Source organism: Rosa rugosa, chromosome 3, assembly GCF_958449725.1.
Source record: "Rosa rugosa chromosome 3, drRosRugo1.1, whole genome shotgun sequence".
Classification (NCBI taxonomy): domain Eukaryota; kingdom Viridiplantae; phylum Streptophyta; class Magnoliopsida; order Rosales; family Rosaceae; genus Rosa; species Rosa rugosa.
In genome coordinates this window covers 2,519,328-2,538,473 of record NC_084822.1, presented here as the reverse complement: position 1 = coordinate 2,538,473, position 19,146 = coordinate 2,519,328, and the positions used below count along the sequence as shown (strand labels likewise).

General features: G+C 39.7%; 2 protein-coding genes across 2 annotated transcripts; one reads left to right on the top strand and one right to left on the bottom strand.

Moving 5' to 3' along the window:
* Window positions 1–67: 67 nt before the first annotated feature.
* On the bottom strand, window positions 68–1,808 carry LOC133735596 (uncharacterized). The gene is made up of 2 exons (XM_062162999.1): window positions 1,487–1,808; window positions 68–919 (listed from the first exon to the last, which is right to left on the bottom strand). The coding sequence occupies exons 1-2, from the start codon at window positions 1,517–1,519 to the stop codon at window positions 464–466; spliced, it is 489 nt and encodes a 162-aa protein (XP_062018983.1). The 5' UTR covers window positions 1,520–1,808; the 3' UTR covers window positions 68–463.
* Window positions 1,809–13,231: 11,423 nt separating this feature from the next.
* LOC133735614 (heat shock cognate 70 kDa protein-like) lies at window positions 13,232–16,044 on the top strand. Its single transcript, XM_062163015.1, has 2 exons — window positions 13,232–13,977; window positions 14,144–16,044. Exons 1-2 carry the CDS (start codon window positions 13,749–13,751, stop codon window positions 15,820–15,822), a joined length of 1,908 nt encoding a protein of 635 aa, XP_062018999.1. The 5' UTR covers window positions 13,232–13,748; the 3' UTR covers window positions 15,823–16,044.
* The last annotated feature ends 3,102 nt before the right edge of the window (window positions 16,045–19,146 follow it).

The window sequence follows — 19,146 nt, the reverse complement described above, 5'->3', positions numbered from 1 at the left end:
TCAGATGATGCTGACAGCGTCACTGCGATTCATCCTGCAGTCCACCACATGACATATCAGTGTCAGCATCATTGTCTTCCGGCACAATCTTCTCTGCAGCCAACAAATCTGAATTGTAGCCTGACTTCTGAAGATTATAAGCATCACATATAGTTGTGGAATGCTGATTATCGTCAAGAATAAGTATTTGTAGTAGACACAAGAAATTTCTGCAAAAACGTTTATACAGACGTTGAGTTGAGAGATTGGTTCAAGTTTCCACCTTGACGACTTAGCTTTCTCATCACTATTTCTCCCATCTGTGTCGATCACAACGCATGCTAGGTCCCATAAAAACCCAACTAATTAAAACACGAAATTATGGAAGCAAAGTTGTTCAAATTTAAAGCATCAACAGAAACTCCCTCTTTTCCATTACAAATGCCATTCTTCACATTTACAAGTAAGATCTGCATCTGTTCCTTCAAATCTTAGCAACAATATTTACACTTTTCCAGGCTTCAATATAATCGGACGAATTCAATAAACTTCTCTGTTCTTGAGCAGATCCAGAGTTTAGCTCAGCAATCTCAAGGAAACGAACAGCATGATTAGACTGATATTTATTTAATGTCAGAAACACATAAAATGTGTGATCCATTAACGCCAAGATCATATCATGAACTTGATGATAAATATCTTTTGAGAATGACTCTTGAAGCTCAGCAACCATACGCACTGACTTGTAAAGCCATGAAACAGGAAATAAATCCTCAAAGAGTACTCGAGTGTCTGAGGTTTGACTGGCTACTGTCTCCTCACAAGCAATAATTGTACATATTAAGGCCTTCCAACAGGACGCAAACACTCTGAAGAGCTCATAATAATAAGTTGAGTATGAGAAGCATTCTGATAATCTAATGAGCCGCCAACAACAATCCTGAAAAACACAGAACTGGTTATATTAAGAAATGTCTTGATGATTGAATGGATACAAATATTAACTTCAATTCAAATTGAAAGGAAAACACACAATATTTCTTTTCATGAGATATGAATTCTTTGGACTGTTGGGGTAAAAGGTTCGCATATAAGTAATGAGGTACTATTATCTTCACCCATGAAGTATTAGAAAAAAGATCAAAATTAGGAAGTGTATCAAGAATAAGCAGTGTGCATGCACTTTTCCAAACAAATTGAAACAAACAAGAGTCTGACCAAATTCCTCTCTTTTGAATACATTTTATGGAACTATACATGTACAAAAAATGCAACAACAAAAAGAGAAACAGAAAGAAAACATAACTGAACTGGACAACGGTTTTAATCTTAGACCCCAACTCTATTAATTGAATATTTCATTTTATTCACTATTCCGAATTGGGAATGATAATTACTCAGTAAAGAAGTTTTTTTTTTTTTTAATAATATTTTTTTTATACTTCTTTTAAGCAATAAAAACTGTATTGATTGTTGCACCATACATCAAACCCATGAAAGCTCATACCTTTTGAGGTTGAGAATAGATGACACATAACATGAAAATGATCTCAAGTCCAAATGACCTTTTAGCATACACCTCAAAAGATTAAGCAAACTCTGACAAGCTGTAAATTTCATGATGGTAGATGGTTGGGAGTTATGTCCCTTGCAACTTGAGGCTGAGGAACAGTCAAATACATTGAGTTTGCTGCAGGAAATAAGCAATGGTGAGTTCTCTAAATCACTTAAAACATTCGGTCAATTAGGTGATGATTTGAATTTAACATTGCCGGATGGAAAGTCGTTGATGAATGGTAATGTCGATTTCTACAATGCACGGCAGAACCTCTTTGCAAAATACCTGCGGATCGACAAACTAAATACAAGAGGTAAAATAAATACCCTGATTGAGAGTAAAGTAAATGAAGTGTAAAACGAAAAGAATCCCCAAAAAATACAAATTAAAATATTTTTCAAGATACAAGTTTGTGTGTGTGCATGTACATCACGTGAGGGTCATGGGAAGCACCATTTGATCTTTGAAAGACGCTTACTTTTTGTTCATACAGACTGGAATCAATAAAGCACTGTGATGAGATCTGAGGCAATGTCACATTCTTCAGCCTGTCAGCTTCATGGTTCTTGTACGTTATGACCACCCAAAGCTGCTTCTTATGTAGGGAAAGGAAGTAGGATTAAAAGAGAAAGGAATCTCTTCAAATCTTTTTCAGAGGCATGAGGGCACCATGGATGAATATTTTGGCAAACAACCCACCAAAGTGTAGTTGGCAATGACTTCTTGTTCACAGAGCATAGACTGAAACCTCATTCATCACTTTCGTAGATAGCCATCTTGTTATTAGTCGTATCAGCAGAAGTCATGAATATTTGCTGTTGATCTTCAGACACTAATGAGAGGTGCTCCATCACAAAACCAGTGAGCCCTGCTGCCACTTGCCTCAAAGAAGCGATCTCCACAACTTGCACCAGATTGTCACCGTTTTCAATCAAATACTGAACAGACTTTATACGACTATTCAAATCCACAAGCCTTTCACAAGCCATAGCATGCATTACATAAGTTAAAGTACAAGAATCAGCTGCACGGTCCTTGCAAAAGATGTTTGAAACAGATCGAATAACAGCAAGAAGAGAAGCCGAAGGTTGTACAATCCAAGAGAAAAATCCCCCATTGATCCAATCAGACATTTCCATCCAATCCCTGCCAGAGAATAAGAAGAATGAATCTCCCATTGCTGGATACATCTTTCTTGATAAATCTGGACGCATAAGATTGCTGCTTGCCTATATAAGCAACGGCAGGAACTACACAATCGAAAGAAGAACAAAACTACCCAATAAGTGGAGACTCCAAATATCAGATATTTGTTTTTGTTTCTAGCGATTACATTGTCAGAATCTTTTACCCCGACAGAACATAGGAAGTTGTTTACAACTTTACATATACAACTTTACAACTTTGTTTGTAAAGTATCAAGAACAATTCAAGAATACAAACAATTGGTGTGAATGGTATGTCTTTATTGAAACAGCTCTTGGCTTTATAAAGCCTTACATCTAACAAGAATGAGAAATTGCAGCCCACTTCGCACATACTTTGCTTAGTGGTTCAGATAACATGAACAATTCAAATAGCTAAAACAACTCTAACAAACCCTGAAGAATAGGTCTTTATTCCAACAGTCCTAAACTCAAACAACCTCTTCCAACAATCCCTCCCTTGAACTTATTACCTTTGACAAGAAATTAGTTCAAATCTGGAACAACAACCATGCCCAGTTCCTCACGAAGTCTCCGAAAAGCTTCCAACTTGAGAGGCTTAGTCATCAGGTCTGCAAGTTGGTCTCGAGTGCCACAAAATAATAACTCAACACTTCCATCTTTAGTAAGATCCCTAAGAAAATGATATCTTACCCTTATATGCTTGGAACGGCCATGTAAAATGGCATTTTTGGACAGCTTTATAGTTGAAGTGTTATCACACATTAACACAGTACCTTCTGCCTGTAAATGACCGATCTCTTTCAGTACCCTTCTCATCCAAACAGCCTGGTAGGCACATGCAGCAGCTGCGACAAATTCAGCCTCCGTGGTTGACAAAGTGACTATGGGTTGCTTTCTCGATGACCAAGCTACTGCTCCTCCACCCATCATGAACACATAGCCTGAGGTGCTCTTGCTATCCTCCATATCCCCAGCATAATCACTATCAGTAAAAGCCACCAAATCACTAGCTCCTCCCTTTTTGTAAAACACGCCATAGTTCACAGTCCCTTTTAAATACCTCAAGACTCTCTTTGCTGCTGCAAAATGTAGTTGTGTGGGACTTGCCATGAAACGGCTAATGAGACTTACAATGAACATGAGGTCAGGTCGAGTGGCAGTGAGGTACATCAGACTCCCCACCATCTACTTAAACTGAGTTGCATCCACCTTGACGCCATCTTCATCTCTACCAATCTTCTGCCCTGGAACAATAGGATTACAAACAAAATTGTAACCCTCCATCCCAAATCGACTCAAAACCTCAGTTGCATACTTCCTTTGGCATATAATTACACCATCAAACCTTTGTAGCACCTCAATTCCAAGAAAGAATCTCATATTACCTAAGTCTGTCATGTCAAACTCCTTTTTCATAGAACACTTGAATTCACACAACATCTCTTCATCATCACTAGTGAACAAAAGATCATCAACATAAATGCTCACAATGAGAATTTTACCTCCCTTTCTCTTGACAAAAAGTGTCTGCTCACTGGGACTGCTTTCGAAACCCTCCTTGATGAAATAGGACTCTATTCTACTAAACCAAGCCCTAGGTGCTTGTTTTAGTCCGTAAAGAGCCTTTTGCAGCTTGTACACCATCTGCTCACTTCCTTTCTTCTCATAACCCTTCGGCTGTTCTACAAAAACATCTTCCTTCAACTCCCCATGTAAGAACGCAGACTTGACATCTAATTGATAGAGTTTCCATCCTCTTTGAGCCGCAAAAGCTATGATCATCCTTACTGTATCCATTCTAGCCACAGGTGCATACACTTCTGTATAATCAATTCCATGCTGCTGAGAGTAGCCTTTCACCACCAGTCTTGCTTTGTATTTGTCGACTTCACCAAGCTCATTTAGCTTGGTTTTGTAAATCCATTTCACTCCTATTTTCTTAGCTACAGTAGGTAGTTCCACTAAGTGCCAGGTCTGATTTCTTTCAATGGACTTGATTTCTTCATCCATAGCCAACCTCCATTTCGAACTCTTGACAGCTTCCTCAAAGCTTGTAGGATCTGACGACATTATAAGTGCCATGTTTGCTTCATCTTCTTCTGACAAACCTTCACCGGAAGTGTAGTCTGCCGTCCACACAGGAGGACGTCGATTTCTGCCCTCCCTTGTTATCAAATCCTCTTCAGGAGCTGGTGAATCATTCTCAGATCCATCCACGACTTCCACTGCTTCTTCTTCTTCATCTGTGTTCCCCATTACTTCTTCTTCTTCATCTGCATTTCTTTCAATGTTGTCTCCCCATTCTAGTTCCATCAACTGCTCTTCTTCATAGCTGGCATCCCAATCCCACACACGATCTTCTTCAAAGACCACATCACGACTCACAATAATCTTTTTGGCAACTGGATCAAACATTCTGTACCCTTTGGATTCATCACTAACCCCAAGTAGTACGCAGCTCACACTTTTATCTTCAAGCTTGGTTCTCCTAGCATTTGGAATGTGGACATGTCCCACACATCCAAACACTCGAAAATACTCCACTGATGGCTTCTCTCCACTCCATGCCTCCTCTGGGGTCATGTCCTTCACAGCCAAGGTAGGTGATCGATTCAAGACATGAATTGTCCACCAAACTGCCTCTGGCCAGAAAAGCTTAGGTACTTTCTTCTCTAACAACATAGCTCTCACCAAGTTCATCACAGTACGATTCTTGCGCTCGGCCACTCCATTTTGTTGTGGAGTGTACGCTGTGGTCAATTGTCTCTTCACCCCATGTTGCTTACAGAAATCATTGAATTCTGCAGAGTTAAACTCTCTTCCTCTATCTGTCCTCAAGCATTTAATAGGCATTCCAATTTCTTTTTCCACAAGTATCTTGAAACGCTTAAAGTGATAGAATGTTTCTGACTTCTCTAATAGAAAATAAAGCCATGCTTTTCTAGAAAAATCATCTATGAAACACAATAAGTACCTCTTCTGGCTGCTAGAAGCTGGTGTGATAGGGCCGCAAAGATTTGCATGAACTAGTTTCAGTTTCTTAGTTGCTCTCCATTGACTCTTTTTGGGAATTGGAGTCCGATGTTGCTTGCCCTTCATACATGCCTCGCAAGTGACACTTGAAGCTATAATTTGTGGCAATCCAATCACCATTTTCTTGTATTGCAAGGTACGCAGACCTTTGTAGCTAAGATGGCCATAACGATGGTGCCAGAGTTTTGACTGGTCCATAGTGCTAGTTTGGAGACACCTTTCTTCCTCTGCCGTGACAGATGGTTCAGCTAGCAAAACAAACATTCTGTTTGCACTCATGATGGACTCCGCCATTTTTCCTCTTTGTGGATGATAAACACTGCACACACCATGCTTAAACAACACTGCCAATCCCTTTTCCTGAAGTTGCCCCACGCTCAAGAGGTTGTTCTTGAGCTCAGGTACACAATACACATCACCAATGACATAGCTAACTCCTTTCAAAACCAACTTCACAACTCCCTTCCCAATAACCTTCATTCTAGTATTGTTTCCAAGCTTGACAGTATGTGAAAATGTTGTATCCAAACTTGTAAACATACCTTGATTCCCACACATGTGGTTTGAGCATCCAGAGTCTATAAACCATGCATCACTTCTCTTTGCTTCATGTAGCTCCACATATGCCATCAACAGCAGCTCATCTTCCTCTTCTAACTCTGCATAATTTGCCTCCTTGTTCCACTTTGGACATTCATATTGAAAATGTCCTAAGTTGTGACACTTATAACATTCAACAGTTGCTTTGTTGAAAGTTGTTCTTCCTCTTCCTCGTCCCCTGCCTCTGGGAGGTGTTCTTCCTCTGCCTCTCGTTCCAGTCCGGTCCTCTACCTTCAGAACTTGATCCTCATCATCATTACTCACCCTTCGAAACTTCTGTTCATGCACCACCAACGAACTCTGCAATTCATCGATGGACATGTTGTCAGTATCCTTTGATTCTTCGATGGACACTACAACATATGTGAATCTCTCAGTTAGAGTTCGTAGGATCTTCTCAACAATCTTTGAGTCAGGCATATCTTCTCCATTGCTCCTCATCTTATTGGAGACCGTCATCACTCTTGCAAAATACTCAGTGATGGTTTCATCCTTCTTCATTTCTAGAACCTCAAACTCTCTTCTTAGTGAGTTGAGAAGAGATCTCTTCACCCTGGTATTTCCTCCAAACTTCCGCTTCATCGAGTCCCAAACAATCTTGGCTGTGCGACGGTCCAAGATTTGTTCGAAGACAGTTCGATCAAGTGCCTGGAAGAGATAATGCTTGACTTGGTGATCCTTGGTTCTGGCATCATCAAGCTGTGTCTGCTGCACCTCAGTCAGCATCGTCCCTGCTCTTGGCTCTTCAAAGCCATTCTCCACCAAGCTCCAAAGACCCTTTGCCCTAAGCAAATTCTCCATCAGTTCACTCCAGTGGTCATAATGACCATCGAAGTGAGGGATCTTCGTCAGAGTCTTGTCTTCACTCATTCTCTCAACTTTTGACCACTCGAAGACTGCTGCTTCCTTTTCTACAAGCCCAGTGGGGGCTCTGATACCAAATGTAAAGTATCAAGAACAATTCAAGAATACAAACAATTGGTGTGAATGGTATGTCTTTATTGAAACAGCTCTTGGCTTTATAAAGCCTTACATCTAACAAGAATGAGAAATTGCAGCCTACTTCGCACATACTTTGCTTAGTGGTTCAGATAACATGAACAATTCAAATAGCTAAAACAACTCTAACAAACCCTGAAGAATAGGTCTTTATTCCAACAGTCCTAAACTCAAACAACCTCTTCCAACATTGTTTGCAACTGCAACCTAGGGTTTGCGTCTATTCTTCGGGATCGCTGGTTACTGCCTACCATGAACATGGATATACTCTGTTGGAATTGTAGGGGAATCTGCAATGATACAACCAATAGGGCTTTGAAAGATTTGATATCCCAGAATCGTCCCCAAATTGTCTTCCTGTGTGAGACGAAAATTAGCCGTATGTCAGACTTTCTTAGTCTGCATACAGCCTTAGGCTTTCAACACTTCAAGGAGGTTTTAACTGATGGCAGTTCGGGGGTTTTTGGGATGTTCTGGAACGTGATGTGGGGGTCCAAGCACGCTCTTCGTCTTCCCATCACATTGATCTGGTCATTGAAGGCGGCCCAGGGGAGCCTCATTGGCGTTCTGACAGGTTTTTTACATTGTTGAAATACGACATTGTACATTGTCATTTATACCCTTGCTGCACCACAACGTACAATGTCGTATTTCAGCAAGATGAGGAGTTTTTACATTCTAAAGGTTCTTCAGTCAATAATATTGAAGTCATGCCTCGGACAAAAGTACTATTTATAGTCTAGTAAACAGTTCCATATACGAATACGATATGTATGCTGTAAAGAACTATAGGGCTAAATACTGGTTACTACCATGTGGTTTAGGTCCAAAATCAATTCAGTCCCTAGACTTCTAATTTCATCAAAAACACCCCTGCACTTTCAATTTTGATCTAATAGGTCCAATTCGTTAATATTTTGTTATGGGTTCAAGTTATAGTTGGATTATTTGTTGAAAAACTATTTATTTTTAATAGTAGGACTCACTCTTAAATTGACTAGAGGTGGCCTGCAGACACCACATCATAAAAATAGGCCATATATGAGCCACATTAACAAGTTAAATAACTCAATTGTCGGAAAACTAACAAATTGGACCTATTAGATCAAAATTGAAAGTGCAGGGGTGTTTTTGATGAAATTAAAAGTTCAGGGACGAATTGATTTTGGACCCAAACTATAAGGTAGTAATCTGTATTTAGCCCAGAATTATAATACCAAATCACAAGAAAATTTAAGGATGAAGCACACTTTATTGAATTGCAAAGGTTGGCTTTTATACAAGCCGATTACAGGAATGGGAAACAAGCTAAACAGCACGTTGAACATTATCCCTAAACGTGATTCAAAGTCTAAGACCAATTCAACCAGTAACAACACTAACTAGAAAACCCCAAGAAATAAAACAGTAAATATAAAACAAACCGTATGCTTCACATATCCTCCCTTAAATTGCACTGCACAGAAGTGCAGTGCAGTTTACTCCAACTCCAACTCCAACCTCATTCCCAGTCTATCACGAAGCTTGAGAAAGGACTCTAATTTCAGTGGCTTTGTCATGATGTCCGAGATTTGCTCTTCAGTATTGCAGTACTCTAGTTCAACAACTCCATCCCTTGTTAAGTCACGTAGAAAGTGAAATCTCACATCTATGTGCTTACTTCTCCCATGTAAAACTGCATTTTTGGCAAGTTTAATAGTTGAACTATTATCACAAAATATTGTAGTGCACTTACGTTGTGGTTGTCCCATCCTTTCAAGCACTCTCCTTAGCCACACAGCTTGACAGGCACAATGAGCAGCTGATATGAATTCAGCTTCAGTTGTTGATAGAGACATCACCGGCTGCTTCTTTGACGACCAAGACACAGCTCTAGTCTCAATCATGAAAACATAACCCGATGTACTCTTGCGATCATCCACATCACCATCATAATCTAAATCTGCATATCCTCTCAAGTCACCTTCAGCTCCTCTTCTATACACAATTCCCAGGTCAACCGTACCTTTTAGGTACCTAAATATTCTCTTGACTGCTTGTAAATGAAGCTCAGTAGGCCTTTCCATATACCTGCTGATCAAGCTCACTGAAAACATGAGATCCGGCCTTATAGCCGTTAAGTACATTAAACTTCTGACCATTTGCTTGTACACGGTGGCATTCACAACTGCTCCTCCAATTTTGGACAATCTACACCCAGGGACAATTGGTTTCTTTACTGAGTTACTATCATATATCCCAAACCGCCCTAATACCTCAAGCGCATACTTTCTTTGGTTAATGAATATCCCTTGCTCCTTTTGAATGACTTCAACTCCAAGAAAATATTTCATTTTTCCGAGATCAGACATAGCAAACTCCTTCATCATTGAGTGCTTAAATCTCACAAACATATCTTCATTATTCCCAGTAAAAATTAAGTCATCCACATAGAGACTTACTATAAGAATATTACCTCCAACCTCAGTCTTCACAAATAGTGTGCTCACAGTAGCATTTCTCGAACCCTTCTCTGATAAAATAACCTTCAATTTTGTTGTACCAGGCCCGGGGGGCTTGCTTGAGCCCATATAGCACCTTCCTCAGTTTATACACCTTGTGTTCTTCACCTTTTCTTTCGAACCCGCTTGGCTGATCAACAAAAACATCCTCGGTCAACTCCCCATGTAGAAAAGCACTTTTCACGTTTAATTGATAAACACACCAGCCCTTTTGAGCCGCTAAAGTAAGGATGACTCTGATTGTGTCCCATCTGGCCACCGGAGCAAATACTTCTTGATAGTCAATTCCATGTTGCTGTGCGTAGCCTTTCGCAACAAGACGTTCCTTGAACTTGTCTACTTCTCCTTTTTCATTTAGCTTCATTCTAAACACCCACTTCACCCCAATTTTTTTGGCACCTTTTGGCAGTGTAGTTAGCTCCCAGGTTTGGTTTTCTTCGATGGCTTTGATTTCCTGTTTCATTGCTTCTTTCCATTTATCAATCTTCATAGCCTCTTCGAAAGTTTCAGGGTCTTCAAGGGTAGTAAACATAACCAGGTTTTGAGCGTCACTCTCTTCCTCTGATAACCCTTCACCGGACTCGTAATCTTGCATCCAAACCGGTTCACGCCTATTCCTCCCTTGAACTGGACTGGTAGGTGCTTGAACACTTGTTTCGCTTGCTGAATTTGTTGGAGTGATATTGTCTGGGCTTTCTGCAGCTTCTTCTTCATCATCACTTTGGATTTCTTCACTTTCTTCCTCTTCTTCAACCCATTCCAGAATATCTTTCTTTTGTTCTTCTTCACTTCTCTTCTAATCCCAAAACTCATTCTCAGCGAACACCACATCTCTGCTTGTTATTATTTTCTTTGAATCAGGATTGTATAACCTATACGCCTTAGACTCCTCGCTAACTCCCAACAGAATGCATTTGATACTTTTGTCTTCCAATTTTGATCTCTTTGCATCAGGAACATGTACATAGGAGACACATCCGAAGATTCAAATGTAGTCAACATAGGGTTTGTTGCCGCTCCAAGCTTCTTCAGGCGTTACCTCCTTCACTGCTGCAGATGGACTCTGATTCAAGACATGACTAGCCCAATTTACTGCTTCCGGCCAAAAGTCTTTGGGAATCTTCCTTCCTGTAAGCATGCTACGCACCAAATTCATGACTGTCCGGTTCTTTCGTTCCGCCACACCGTTCTGCTGAGGTGTGTATGATGCCGTAAGCTGTCTAGCAATCCCATTCTCACTGCAAAATTTCTTAAACTTGAAGGAGGTGAACTCGCCGCCTCTGTCAGACCTCAAACATTTGATGACATTGCCACTCTCTTTTTCAACCTTTGCACAGAACTTCTTAAACACCTCAAGAGCTTCTGACTTCTGCGTCAAGAAATAAGTCCATGTTTTTCAGCTATGATCATCAATAAAATTAATCAGATACCTTCTTCCACTGTGAGACTCCGGCTTTATTGGTCCACAAATATCAGTGTGTACAAGTTGGAGAGTCTGCGATGCCCTCCACAAGCTTCTTTTCGGAATAACTTCTCTATGTTGCTTTCCTTTCATGCAATCTGAATATAATTTGGTCGAGGCTGCAAGCTTTGGCAATCCTACCACCATCTTCTTGTAAAGAAGAGTTCTAAGACCCTTGAGGCTCAAGTGTGCAAACCTCTCATGCCAGAGCTGCGTATCATCATTAGAAATAGCTTGCAAACATGTAGTAGCTTGAGACATAATCGAAGCCAAAACATCAAACATCCTATTTGTTGTCATTCTAGATTGCATGATTAAGCCTCTAGTTGGATGATAAAGATTGCACATATCATTCTTAATCAATATAGCAAGACTTCTTTGTTGCAATTGTCCAACACTCACTAAATTGCTTTTCAAACTACCTGACTAGCGGGGTAACTACCTGAGTTAGGCCATCGATTTTCAGCTTGATGTTGCCTTTTCCCATCACCATCATTTTTGAATTGTCTCCTAGCCTCACTGATTGCCTGAACTTGTCATCAAAGTCAGAGAACCATTCCTTTGTACCACACATGTGGTTGCTGCATCCAGAGTCCAAGAACCACACATTCTCCCTTCTTGCATCATTTTCCTTGACATACGACATAAGCAACATCTCTTCATTCTCATCCAATTCAGCATATTGAGCATTCTTCTCCCAACTAGGGCATTCGTACTGAAAATGCCCTAGTTTGTGGCACTTGAAGCATTCTACGAGATATTTGGTGTAGCCTCTTCCTCTACCTCTGCCTCTTCCACGAAAGCTCCCACGAGCTCTTCCTCCAAACCTCTGCTCACCTCCGCCTCCAAATCTTCCTTCATTTGCAATTTTCAGCACTTGTTCTTCTTCCTAATACCCTTGCATTCGCTGCTCATGAACCAACAAACTCCCATGGAGCTCATCGATACTCATAGTGGTAAGGTCATTTGACTCCTCTATCGAACACACAACATAGTTAAATTTGGGTGTCATGGACCTTAGGATTTTTTCAACCACCACATTCTCTCCATTCGCTCTCCATGTACTTTCATTTTGTTCACCACAGTTAAGGTTCTCAAGACATAGCTATCCACCTTCTCTCCCTCTTCATGCCTAGCAGCTCGAACTCCCTTCTTAAAGCCTGCAGCTGCGCCCTTCTCACCTTTGTTGAGCCCTGATACTTTTGTTTCATGGAATCCTAGATAGCTTTGGATGTTCCTTTGTCAAGAATACTCTCCATGAATTCTCTATCGATCGCTTGGAATAGATAGTCTTCAAATCTTTGAGCTTCGCTTCATCCACTACCTTTCGCTGTGCCTCAGTCGCTGCTGGAATTCCCTCATCTACTAGACTCCAATATTCTTTACTTCTTAAGAAGTTTTCCATTAACATAGACCAATGGTCATAGTGACCATCAAATCTAGGAATGGATGCATGCAAAAACTTCTCTGACAATGAAGTCGACATTTTAAAACCCTACCCCGAGTTTTTCACACAATCACTTTGTGTTTCTCTCCCTCTCAATCTCTCGTGTTTCACTCAAAACTTACTTTTTCACACTCCTTATCAGGTCCCTATTCAGAGCTCTTATACCAATTGTAAAGAACTATAATACCAAATCACAAGATAATTTGAGGATGAAGCACACTTTATTGAATTGCAAAGGTTGGCTTTTATACAAGCCGATTACAGGAATGGGAAACAAAGCTCAACACCACGTTGAACATTATCCCTAAACGTGATTCAAAGTCTAAGACCAATTCAACCAGTAACAACACTAACAGCACTAACTAGAAAACCCCAAGAAATAGGGATTTGGTTATTAACAGTAAAACCATATGCTTCACATATGCATCCTTCTATATATGATTATACATTTAAAGTTCATGCGCTCTTTGTCAATGAGGCGCTCTCGGCCAACAAACTGTGGGGTTGGTTGGCGGAGAGACCGCGCTGAGGGTTTTACGATTATGCTGCGAATGACTCTTGGCGAAAGCAGTGCTGCTTTGAATCTGAGTTATGCTTCAGATGCTCTCTGCCGTCACCGGGATTTGGCTTCTTCTCCTAATCAGTGCTGTGCGGGCTGGGAGGCGGCAAGTCGGAGTCGTCCTCCGAATTCAGACAGTAATGATGCTCGTGCTCCCAATGATGATGACAACGGCCAGACTTCTTCTTCTTCTTCTTAGCTACTTTCAATTACTAATCCACATAGGAATCTATTTCCTACCGTCAATTAGCTAGGGTTCTAGTCAAACAAGGATTCCTATTTGATTGTGGATCACTCAAACTCTATATATACATCGATCATGGATCAGTTTCATCGTTCAATCCCTCTCAGTTGTTTCTCGTAGGCACGCATTCGTATACCAAAAACACTTTCTCAAGTAATATTTCGTTCTCAAAGCTTTCTAAGTAAATATAATTAATAATGGCATTGGTGGCTGAGAAAGCCAAAGGTGAGGGTCCAGCAATTGGTATCGACCTCGGAACAACATATTCATGTGTTGGTGTTTGGCAACATGATCGGGTTGAGATCATAGCCAATGACCAAGGCAACAGAACAACTCCGTCTTATGTTGCTTTCACTGACACTCGGCGCTTGATAGGTGATGCTGCCAAGAACCAGGCCGTCATGAACCCCATTAATACTGTTTTTGGCAAGTGAATTTTAAACTTTCCCTATTTTAGCTTTTATACTGAACTTTGGTAATGCACAATTTTATTGTTCAGCTGTTTTTTTTTTTTTTTTATAAATTTTTTTTCTTTTTAATTGACATGCATGTCGAACTGGTATTAATTATAATTTTATTTGCAATGTTTTAGATGCAAAGCGTTTGATTGGTAGGAGATTCAGTGATTCATGTGTTAGAAGTGACATGAAGTTATGGCCTTTCAAGGTGATTTCTGGCGATAATAACAAACCGATGATTGTGGTCAAGTATAAGAATGAAACAAAACAATTAGCTCCGGAAGAGATATCATCAATGGTTCTCTATAAGATGCGTGAAATAGCAGAGGTCTATCTTGGATCGGTAGTAAAGAATGCAGTTGTAACTGTCCCAGCATATTTTAATGACTCTCAACGACTGGCCACAAAGGACGCTGGTTTAATTGCCGGTATGAACGTTATGCGTATCATCAATGAGCCAACAGCTGCGGCAATTGCTTATGGTCTTGACAAAAAAGTCAGTAGCACTGGTGGGAAGCATGTTCTCATATTCGATCTTGGTGGTGGTACCTTTGATGTCTCCATTCTTAAAATTGAAGATGAGATTTTTGAAGTGAAAGCTACTGCTGGAGATACTCATCTTGGAGGTGAAGATTTTGACAATAGAATGGTGAACCATTTTGTACAAGAGTTCGAGAAGAAACACAAGAAGGACATTAGCAAAAACCCTAAAGCATTGAGGAGATTGAGAACATCTTGTGAGAGAGCGAAAAGGACTCTTTCTTCAACTACTGAAACCACTATTGAAATTGATTCTATATTTGAGGGTAAAGACTTTTTCTCCAAAATAACGAGAGCAAAATTTGAGGAGCTCAATATGGATCTTTTTTTAAAATGTATGGAGTCTGTGGAGAATTGTATGAGGGATGCTAAAATAGACAATAGCATCATTCATGATATTGTTCTTGTCGGTGGATCTACTAGAATTCCCAAGCTACAACAGCTATTGCAGGATTTTTTTAATGGTAAGGAGCTTTGCAAAAATATCAATCCAGATGAAGCAGTTGCATATGGCGCTGCCGTACAGGCTGCAGTTTTAAGCGGTGGCGTTGAGAAGGTTCAGGATTTACTCTTGCTGGATGTGACTCCACTTTCCCTTGGTGTGTGGCGTTATACAGGGAAAACAACTGTTATGATCCCAAGAAACACTACTATTCCCACCAAGAAAGAAAAAGTTTTCACAACCATCATGCAAAACCAATATGGTATAATTATAGATGTTGTTGAGGGTGAAAGAATAATGGCCCGAGATAACAAATTGTTGGGTGGACTGGTACTCTCCGGCTTACCTTTTAGTCCAAAAGGTGTACCTTCGATCAGTGTTTGCTTCGAGATAGATGCGAATGGAATTTTGGTTATCTCTGCAGAGGAGATATTATTAACAGGGAGGAAGAAAAAGATCACAATCAATGATTACAAAAATAGGTTACATAGTTGGGAAATAGAGAAGATGGTAAAGGAGGCGGAGAAGTACAAGGCAGAGGATGAGGAGAACAAAAAGAAAGAAGAGGCTAAGGTTTTATTTGAATTATATGCATATGGCTTGAGGGATAGCGTTAGTGATCTTGCCCTTAATGAGGCAAACAAGAAGACAATTGTTGATGCAGTTAAAAAGGCTTTGCTGTGGCTTAATGCGAACCAACTTGTGGAATGCAGTAAATACGAGGATGAAAGGGCAAAGCTTGAGAGTCTCTGCAATCCCATCATTGCAAAAGCCAAGATGCGTCAGACTGCTGGTAGCAAAAGTCAAGCTTGTAGCAAAGTGGGTCGATGATCGATAGTCCTGCTTAAGCTGGTGTTAGTCTTCGTTTGCTTTCCTGTGGCATGTGGATTCATAGGTTTATTATTTGTATGGATTGCTTCTATGAGCATCTTAATTTTATGATAGCTAGATAGAAACAACATTACATGCATTAACATTTTGTTAACGTTTCTTTGGAAATTGAAACACAGGCAGATACTGAATTACAAGCATGGCATATATTGTAAGCATTAATACATTATTTTGGCCTTTAGTTTTGGTTGCATGCTTCTTTGATATTAATTGATGTTACCACCACCTCATCAATTGAGCTAGAAGATCCATATATACATACACGCGCGTCCATATTCTGGAATCTCATTCTCGGGGTAAAAAAGATAGATAGTAATGGCTTGCCTCGATCAATTAGGATTCAAGGGCAGTAATCATTTACTATTACGTACGTGGTAGCTATATATACATGTTCTGTTCTTAATGCCGGATTGCCAGAATTAGAGTAAATGCTTCATAAACATGAAATTAGAGCTTTCTAGTACCAATTCTTGTGTGCATATATAAGACATGCAACTCCAACATATAATTGTGAAGCACCGCAACTTTGGTTGGATAACAGAGAAAGACGTAGAAATGTTAGTGAAATTCAACCCAAAGTAGTACGATAATTCAGTAAATTCTCTTCTCAGTTGAAAATAAACAAACAACAACATCACATTATTATTATTTTTTTCCTTCAGTTTTATGGAAACTAAGGCGTGCAGAGCTGGCCTTCTTCTTGTAGGAGGTTCTCATTTAAGTAATTTTGTCATTTACACTTACTTGTATGTATGTCATATTTGATTATTTTTTTATATTTTTTTTTCTGAAAGGGGTTTGGAATAGCTGGGAGACTCAGCCCCATGGCCGATTCTATTTATTAAGATAGTATTTTGTAATGGGGGGATGGGCGTAGGGAGAGGGGGGCGAGGGGAACTAACCCTTCTCATATTTTTATCTTAATTGTTGACTAATTGAATTTTCTATATGAAAATATAATATAATATAATACCATAATGATCCTTCTAATTAAGTCCTAACAAATAACAATAAATCAATAATGGTTTTTCAGCTTTACCTTTGGTCTAATTAAATGCATAATTTTACCTCTTTACTTTCCAGTTTTAATGTTTGATAAATTTCTTTTTCAATTTCTATTAATACAGAGGAAGCCATAATAGATATTCTCCAATAAATCAATCTAATAAGGTAATTTATAAAGCTAGGTATAAGCTAGTCAACTACTTAAAAGATTTTACAGGGAGCAATTATGTTATCCAATGAATATTTTTCCAGTGTAATAGCTATTATGTTTTGACCCTCCTAAATGAAATTTCTAGCTACGCCACTGACAGGGGGGACGTAATACCTGAACCCCGTACTACATAGAAACAATCACAATGATCCTCGTAGAGAACATATCCTGAATAATAGCAGGAGTCTCATCTAGCCAAACATCATCCATGAGAAAATACACTAGCAAGGTGAGCAAGCCTATGTGCAACACCATTTGCTTCATGGCAAATTTGTCGAATTATAGCTGATTGAAAAGCTGTCAAGTAGTCTCTACAATCATCTATAACCCGACTTACCTCCGAGAAAATTTTCTGCTCACTGTTGAGTGCAGTAATCAGAAGGGCCGAGTCATTTTTAATGTCAATTTCTGTCACGCCCCGAATTTTGAATAAATAAATTCAAATCCGAAACGCGATAACTTAACAAGCACAAGAAAAACACATAGAAAATTTTCATTTAAATTAAGCAACTAAACAAACTGAGCTCACAATGTCAATACCGACTCGTTCTTTAGAGTCAGATATTACATTACAGATAGTTTACAAATTAAACTGAATGACAATTCAATAAGTAAACACACCCACCACAACTCACTACACAGCGGAAGACTTAAAACTAAGAGCACCCTTCCACGTCCACGCCATCGAACGTACACCTCAGCTTTGATAATGATCACTCGATACTCAAACCTGCACAATAAACCCTACACCATAGAATAGTGCACCGGGATTGAACAAAACAAACCCGGTAAGCTTTTTAAGCCCGTATGAGTAAACTCAATTAAAGTGACTCACGTCACGCATGCTTATAATTTCTCAACTCGTGAGATAAATTAAAGCAACAACATTTAACTCCACAAAACACAACCACGAAATCACACTTCTTTCCTCTCAACATAAAACATTTATCACCACAATGATAAAACATTTCTTGACTCTCTACGAGTCTCAACCACAATTGCACTCACAACATGTTACGTCCCGAACCTAAATTTATCGGTTTACTAGTCATTTGGACGGTAAACGACAATTACTTTCACTTTTTACTTTGTTTCGATGCTTTTAGTGGCCCTAAAAGTTGATTTTTTGTTCGGGTCAAAATTTGACGAAACTTTCTTCAGGAAAATCGTAGAGGACATTAAACCGAGCGCGTGCATATATATGTGGTACGTAAAAATCGGAATTCGTATGTGAAAGTTATAGCTTAAAATGTGAAAGTTACTATTCATGGTAATAAGTATATATATGGAAACTTACTGTTGGTAGGTTTCCATTTTCGGAAACCTCAGTAACTCTCTCTCTCTCTCCTTTCTTTCCCGAATTTTCTTCTTCCCTTTCGGCCTCCCTTCAATTTCAGGCGAATCTGCTTCTTCCGGCCACCCAACGACGAACTCCGGGCAATGAGCGGTGCTCCTCCTCCTCCTTGACACACCTACGGTGGTGATTCAATACGATTTGGCCAGAATTTCGCAGATCGGGCTTCCAAACTTTACTGTAGCAATCGGCTTCAATTGTCGATTTCTTCCAATTCCGGCCATCTCCGGCCACAAAACCAGATATAGTAGAATCGCCTTGAGCCAAGGATCATTTCCCCTCAATCTTCTAGCTTCAATTCGTGGTGTGGAGAGTGAATCGAAGAAATTTCAAAACTAGGGTTTTGAAATTTCTGGGCTTGTGTTCACCAGCCAAATTGGAGCTCTTCAAGGTAAAATTGGAACTTTTTGTAGTTGAGAAAGATGTTGGGTTTGTTGAGTAGGTGGTGCTGCCAAATTTTGGTGGCCATCGGAGGTGGTTGCCGCCGGCGCGTGTAGCCCACGTGCCGCCACTGTAGGTGGCGCGTAGGGTGGAGTTTTGGTTTCTATTTTGAGCTAATTAAAATGTATATGAGTTGTGGAGGTTGTAAATGTGATTTTGGTGAAGATTGGAGAAGTTGTAAATAGATTATGAATTTTTGAAAAGTTAAGAGTTTCGGTTATCGAATTTGAGAATCCGACCGTCGGATTTCTCT